The 7,939-nt window shown below is 31.3% G+C and overlaps 1 protein-coding gene across 1 annotated transcript; it reads right to left on the reverse strand.

Annotated features, from left to right (window-relative positions):
* Nucleotides 1–4,351: 4,351 nt before the first annotated feature.
* On the reverse strand, nt 4,352–7,502 carry LOC149420088 (death-associated inhibitor of apoptosis 1-like). Its single transcript, XM_089637163.1, has 2 exons — nt 7,492–7,502; nt 4,352–6,571 (listed from the first exon to the last, which is right to left on the reverse strand). The coding sequence occupies exon 2, from the start codon at nt 6,562–6,564 to the stop codon at nt 5,869–5,871; it is 696 nt and encodes a 231-aa protein (XP_089493289.1). The 5' UTR covers nt 6,565–6,571; nt 7,492–7,502; the 3' UTR covers nt 4,352–5,868.
* Nucleotides 7,503–7,939: the final 437 nt, after the last annotated feature.

A 7,939-nucleotide genomic window follows, 5' to 3' on the forward strand; every position in this document is an offset into this window, starting at 1 on the left:
AAAGGCTTTTATCCATGCTTTTGAACACACATCGCACTTAATCGGAGGCCTTTCTCAATGCTTTTGATGTACATACAACTAAATGAAAGGCCTTTTTCGATGCTTTCGACATACATACCACTAAATGAAAGGTCTTTCTCAATGCTTTGGAACACACATCGCACTTAATTAAAGACCTTTCTCGATGCTTTCGACATACGTACCACTAAATGAAAGGCCTTTTTCGATGCTTTCGACATACATACCACTAAATGAAAGGTCTTTCTCAATGCTTTAGAACACACATCGCACTTAATTAAAGACCTTTCTCGATGCCATCGACATACTTACCACTAAATGAAAGGCCTTTCTCGATGCTTTCGACGCATATACCACTAAATGAAAGGCATTTCTCAATGCTTTTTAATACACATCGCACTTAAATAAATCGATGCTTTCGACACACATACCACTTAATGAAAGGCCTTTCTCAATGCTTTCGACATAAATTCCACTAAATGAAAGGCCTTTCTCGATTCTTTCGAACACATTATTTATCACACAAAATGCTATTGAACCCAATCCAATGATGTCTTCGAATAAGTAGCCTGTTAGGTACCTACTGATATAATCTTGTACAAAATTTAATGGGTAATTTTTTAATAAATTGAACCAAGATTTTCATATGTTTTTTAAATCGAATTAAAAAACTTTTATTGTACAAGCGCGTGTAAAGACCTCAGCACGGGTAAAGCGCCCAGTGAGGCTCGCATTACCTATTTATATTTTATTAAAAAAATTATTCTAATGAACAGATAAGTACAAAAGGTAAAGCTTCTAGGTACATCATATTTCTTACGGCTAACACAATTAACTATTAGAAAAGTACATACATTATAATACTTGTGGACATTACGTATAAATTAACCTCCTGAGAAGACAGACAGAAGAGTTATTTGAATGTAGGTGTAGTGAAATTTGTTTAAACAGAACGTTTTTAGTGGCAATTTAAATAGTTGTTTTACATATAATTTAAAAGCTGTGTAGTGAGTAAGTCCCTTTTTGAAGTATTGTTTTGTTGGGTTATGGTGTTAGTTTCTGTAAATCTGGTCACATGTTTATGTATTTGAGTAAAAACTCAAATACTAATGGGCGAAATTCTGTTATATATAGTACATAATCTGTGATCCTAAGAAGTTTCAGTTTCTTTTAATTTTCGCATCTCTTTTGGAAAATGAAAACATGGTTAACATTTTTATTTTATTTTATTTATGGCTATCTCCAAAAAAATACATATCATAGAATAAACATATCTATAAGGAGCAGCCTGACGGTGGTCTGGATCTCCCTGCTGGTGATCGTGGACCTCTTGTTGTAGAGGGCCAGGCGGGAGGCCTCGGCGGCAATGCGCTCGAAGATGTCGTTTTTTTTTTTTTTTTTTTTTTTTAAATACATAAACGGCTATACTGCCTTTTATAAATAAACATATAACAGAGTACAAAAGTAAGAAAAATAATATAATTACATAATAATAGTTTTAAACTTAAAAATAACATACAATTATTTTGTGTATCACTACCAAAAATAACAAAAAAAGAACAATGAGAAATATCATCATTTCATTTCAACATGTCTATATTGTGTATATAAAGTTACATTATGGAAAAATAATTTTTGAGTTCATGTTTATATCGCGCTAATTTTAAAAAATAAATGTCGCCGATGTTGGCATGTTCATTTCCCAAAATGTGTAATCGACTGATTGGTGAGTAATAATGTGATAATGTGTGTGTGTTATTATAGTAGAACGGTAGAGTCAGTCTATTGTTAGCGCGACAAGGGCAATGAAATCGTATTAGTTCTATTAAATCAGGGGTATCCAGGACCGAGTGAATTATTTTATATAATATTAATAGATCACAGATTTTTCTGCGATCTGATAAATTTACGAGATTAGTCCAGTTTAATAACAAATTATAGTCCACGGATTCTCTTGGAATACCTAATCTAAAATTAATATACCTAAGGAATCTATGCTGGACTTGAATATGGATATTGTAATGTGGAGCCCAAATCGTAGAGTTATATTCCAAAATGCTTCTCACTAACGTTATGTATAAAATGCGAATAGTATCAATGTTACAAAATTGTTTTGTTATTCTAATAATAAATCCCAAAATCTTCATTGCTCTATTAATAATATTAGTTATATGGCTAATAAATGTAAGTTTTGAGTTAAAAATAATACCTAGATCATTTATTGTTTCTACTGAGTTTAATGTAATTTTGTCAAGATTGTATTCATAAATTGTCGGTTTCTTTATTTTATAAAATATTATTATTTGACATTTACTAATGTTAAGTGCCAGTTTATTGCATATACACCAATTAAACAAGTTGTTTAAATTTTTTTGTAAAATTATGCAATCAGAAATATTTTTAATTTTTTTATATAATTTTAAATCATCAGCAAATAACAGGATATCAACATCGGAAAAAACGTCTACTATGACATTAATAAATAAAATAAACAGTATTGGTCCTAAATGGGAGCCCTGTGGCACACCACTAGTGGCAGAAAAGGCATCCGATATTACGTCATTTAACTTTACAAACAGTTGCCTATTTGTTAAATAACTCTCTACCCATTTAAGAAAGTTCCCGGTTATACCCATACTCCATAATTTATTTATTAATATTTTATGACAAACTTTATCGAACGCCTTGCTGAAGTCAGTATATATCGAATCTACTTGACATTTATCTGCAAAGGCATTCGCTATAAAGTTTTCATATATTAGTAGATTTGTCAGAGTTGATCTATTCTTCATGAAACCATGTTGAAACCTTGTTATAATCCCATTTAATTTAAAAATAATTTTATCCAAAATAGTTTTTTCAAATAGTTTTGGAATAGTTGACTGTATACACACAGGTCTATAGTTGCGTATATCGCATTTGTCACCTTTTTTAAATATGGGTGTGATGTAACTATTTTTCCATGCAATTGGAAAATATCCCGATGACAATGACATATTAAAAATTAAGTAGAGGGGATACGACAAGGCATGTATACAGTGTTTCAATAGAATTGGTGGTATTTTGTCAGGACCTGAACTTTTTTTATATCTAATTTGTTAATATGGGTTTTAATTTCATTTATATCTATGTGAATGTTAGAAATTTGTAAATTGATGTTAGATGAAAAAATAGGAATTTCACTATTATCAATTGTGTTGTCATATACATCTTTAAAAAATGAAGCAAATAAATTAACAATAGTTTCTGCATTATTACCATTTATGCCGTTATAATACATGCTAGCAGGTATATCTATTTCATTTCTTTTTAATGACTTTGAGTACTTCCATAAAGTGTTGATGTCGTTATTTGCAATTGAATTTTCCACATTATTTAAGTATTCTTTGTAACAATTTTTAGAAAGATCGTGACATTGGCGCCGAATTGAATTGAATTGAATGTAATCTTTAATTGATTTAGAATTTTTGTACTTTTTATGTATTTTCTTTTTCAATAGAGTCAAGTCAATTAAATCTTTACTGAACCACTGAGGGAAATCATTATTTTTACATTTAATGTAAGGCACACTTTTTTCTATGATATTGTGAATTATTTTATAGAATACGTTGATATTTTCGTTAATATTTTCTTGTTTTAAAAAAGTCCAATCAGTAGCATTTAAGCATTCATTAATATGATTAAAATCAGCTTTATTAAAATTGTGAAGTGATTTTTTGCACTGTAGATTTGGTATTTTATTTAGTGATACGCTAATATTTAATGGAGGATGATAGTTATCTACGGGTAATATTATTTCACTTGATTTTGCTACAGTTACTGAAGTATCACTTGAAAATACCAAGTCCAGTATTTTGTTATTACAATTTTCAATTTTATTTAATTGTGTTAGATTTATAAAATTTGACATGCTTCTTTGTTTATAGTTGACAAGCCAGCGTTTTCTATACCTGTCAATTCCATAAAGTTTTGATTCCAAATGATGTTCGGAAGATTAAAATCGCCAGTTATAATTATTTTTACTTTTGGATATTTTAATTGTAAAATTTCAATATCTTCAAAATGCTTAGTATAAATACTTAAATCCGATTTAGGCGGAATGTACACATTACCCAATAAAATTCTGTTTTTACCTGTATTAATCATAACAAATAATTGCTCTATTTCAACGTTTTTTGTATTTAACTGTCTGGAGACAATATTTTTCGCTACTGCAATCAGAACTCCACCACCTCTTCTTTTATTGTTTTTAATGTCATCGTTTCTAGATTGATTTCTATCCCGGCGGAAAACGTTGTATCTTGACATTCCTAGTTCTGCAGTGTGAATATCCGGATGTAACCAAGTTTCTGTGAAAATCAACACATCAAATATTGAAGTAGTTATTTCTAGTCTGAGAGTGTCCAGTTTAGTTCGAATTCCTCTGACGTTTTGATAATATAGGTAACAGTGATTTAGTTTATTGTGTAGTTTTTTGGTGTATGCTGTTGAACGATTTTCGGAATAGAATGAACATATTTTATTGTGAGATTTGTTTCGCCGCTATTTTTCCGTTGTTCTAATTCTATTATCAGATTCTTCATGTGATTTCGTTGAGTTATTGTCAAGTCCGGTTTTATCTTTATTCCATCGGTAATTTTAAATTTATTCCGAAGAATGTATTTTACTTGGAAAGAATCTTCAAATTCCACTTTAATTGGTCTGATGACTCCAGGTTTTTTAGCACCAAGTCTGTATATTTTTAGATTTTGTGTTGGTATGTCATCAATTTTTTTGATAGTGGATATTATTATTTTTGAGTCATTTGTTTTCTTCTTGAGACAACTCACTTTCCGGTACGTTTAGAAAGATTGCATTTTTCGATTTTTCCTTCCTTTCTTCCAATTCCATTATGGTTTCACAAAGGTCTGGAATTTTTTGAGTCGGTTGATTTTGAGACAAGTTTTTGTAAACGGCGAGTTCACCTTCCAACTTCGCCATTATAGCCGCCATATGAGAAATTGAAGCCATGATGTTGTTGGACTCCGGTATTATTTTTGCAATCTGCTCTTTGTTAAATTTATTATTAGGGTTCATCATGAAATTTGTTAATTTGTCAACTGCTTCCTTTGCAATTGTGACGAAATTAATAGATTCCATATTAATTTAGATATCTGAAACTTTTCGTTAATATTTTTGAACCGCACAGTGCAACACCCCTGATTTATATTGGAATAGGTACTGCACAGGTAAGGTTTAATATAGGTACCTGCCGCAGAGTTCACACTGTATTATTGGCACATTTATGATTAATTTCGCCTTTTGCTTCGAGCAATATTCAAGAATATAATTTTAATAATAAAATTGATAATTCTCACCGTAATAGGTAGTATGTTTACGTAATTTTAAATAGCACTTTCTTTAACCTATACTGGTAACTGTTTTAAGCCACTATTATTAGTATAAACACTATTTAATAATATTATTATGAAGAGGTTAAGGAATACGTGTACTCACTTTGACAGTTGTTGTATTATGATAGTATTTTGTTTTGATAGTATTTTGATAGATTGTAGTTTATTGTTTCAATTGGTTGAGTATTGTGGTTACGCCGTGGTTGGAGAATTATATTAGTGTGTGCCAAGTGTTTAGTAGATGGATTAGGAAAAATATTGAAGGGGGAGGATTTGAGTGTCGAAACCTATAGAAATTCAACGAAGGTCGTCTCGTGCGTGCACTTCCACATATCTTAATGGATTCTGATGCACACAACTGTTTCCTGCCAATGCTCGTAATGCTTTTATGAACCCACCCAGTGCTTTAATAGGATATATGCTAGAATGCGCTTCTGCGCGTTTATTCTCAGCATTGTCAAGCATAATATATCCTCACAACACCGGTCCGAGGGTTATTGCAAGTTGGACATTTCTGTACTAACGGAGAGCAAACTTTGCAGGTGTTGACGTGACCACAAGGTAAAAATGCAACATTTGATATGCGCATGTTGCATCTCTTGCATACAGTCGGACTAGTCCGTGTTGAAGAAGGACTTTGCTCAGTCTCGGCATTGATGATTTTTGGAAGCTTTTGGGCATCTTGGTAAATGATGAACGGAGCGTGTTTGCACGTCAAAATGGGAATTGGTCCGTCTTTTTGGCAAGTTTTCCTGCATTCTTGGACATTTTGGATGAAATCTCTGCCCTTTTTTGTAAGAAGGAAGCCACATTTAGGGCTCCAGTTAACGTGCTCTTCCCATGGGATATCTGAATCTACCCAGTCCTTGATGCCTATGCCGCAATGGAAGCAAACAACCTTGTCCCCGCTGTCGATGTAAAAGAAACCCGCTTCAGCGCAGGCGTCTGCTGTCTGCCGCATGCCTCGTGGCCATGTCCCGTTGAAGGTGTCTCGACGAGTTCTTACATCTGAATAACCCGGGTATCTAACGATATCCTTTACTGACTTGTCATTCCCTTGCAGCTGCTGTCCGCCAAGTATACCACTTTTTAAGTTTTCATGAGATGAAGATAATGGTGCTCCAATTTGTCCACTTTGAATAACTTCCGCCATCACAGATCTGTGAAAATTTACAAAATAATTCAGGTACCATAAAAACGTAAAATTATCCGCATACTTAATAGGCCATGCAATCATTTTCATACATTGAATTTGGTTTTGAGGCCAAAAAACCCAACCAAACTGAATAATTATTATATCTAGTATGGATGTGAGCTATTTTGTTTATTTCATTTTTAAATTATAAAATATAGGCTATCGAATAAATCAATATTTAATGAATTTAGAGGCAACATTTACAGTTATTTGTTACTAAAAGATATTTAAAAAAAACTTGCCCTACCTACTATGAAAATATGGTGAAATATAAAAATTAATAATAAAGAATTTTGGTGGGCTTAAATTTAAAATACAAACGACCGATAGTTGGAATATCAATTTATCGTACATAATTAAATATAGGCAAGGGTTGGCTAAAATTATTTTATTATAGAAGCTTACTAGGTTGTGTAATATTATTTTATTATGTACCTAAGTATAGTACGTTGGTTAACATTATTTTATTATACATATAAGCATAATACATTGGGTAACATTATTTTACTGTATAAGCGTAGTAGGTTGGGTAAGGTTATTTTTTAATTATTTCTATTAACTCACAAGTTGCCTCTAAAATCATAAATCATTGAACCCTTCAATGGTCTGTATTTTATAATTTAAAACACAATCAAATAAAATAGCTCATATTTGTACCTACAAGAAGATATATGCCACACCAATATTATTAAAAATGAATTTATGACAACCAGCACTTTCTTATCAAATAATAATTGTAAATTAACAATTATTGTAAAATAATATTTTTTGTAAAATAATAATCATTGTAAAATAATAAGTATTGTAAAATAATAATTATTTTAAAATAATAATTATTTAAAAAATATAATATATTATTTTATATCACATTTTATTTTATCTCACTTTTTGTTCACTTTTTGATGCTGTTCTATGTATTAAGAAATTTTTCGACGCTTAACTTCACGTTATATACCTGGAGCTTTATCTTTAACCCTAGAGTGTGCGCACTATGAGCATTTTGCCGCCCTATGCAACAAAAAGTTGATAATTCTTAAATCTATTGTGCGTAAACTTTGCGCTTTTTAGTAGCTGCCCCCACTATCGTTCGCAACCCGCGCCGAAAGATTGGACGCCATCGGTATCCAGGGACTGCTTGAGAAAGAGTTTGTTACTATCAAGTGTCACTATACTTTCATAATAACTATCAAGTGTCACTATACTATCACTATCAGATTTGCTCACTGCGCGCCTTCACTTATTATGAAAAATACAAGTGATACTTAAAAATAAATATAAGAATTACTTATGAGTATTATAGTAGGTACTTCTAAATAAAGAAACTAATAAGTAG

This window comes from Hesperophylax consimilis, chromosome 11, assembly GCF_061612785.1.
Source record: "Hesperophylax consimilis isolate HC1 chromosome 11, BYU_Hcon_1.0, whole genome shotgun sequence".
In the NCBI taxonomy this organism is placed as follows: Eukaryota; Metazoa; Arthropoda; class Insecta; order Trichoptera; family Limnephilidae; genus Hesperophylax; species Hesperophylax consimilis.

Coding starts and splice junctions, on each gene's coding strand:
- LOC149420088 (XM_089637163.1), bottom strand. CDS start 6,564: ATGGCGGAAGTTATTCAAAGTGGACAAATTGGAGCACCATTATCTTCA.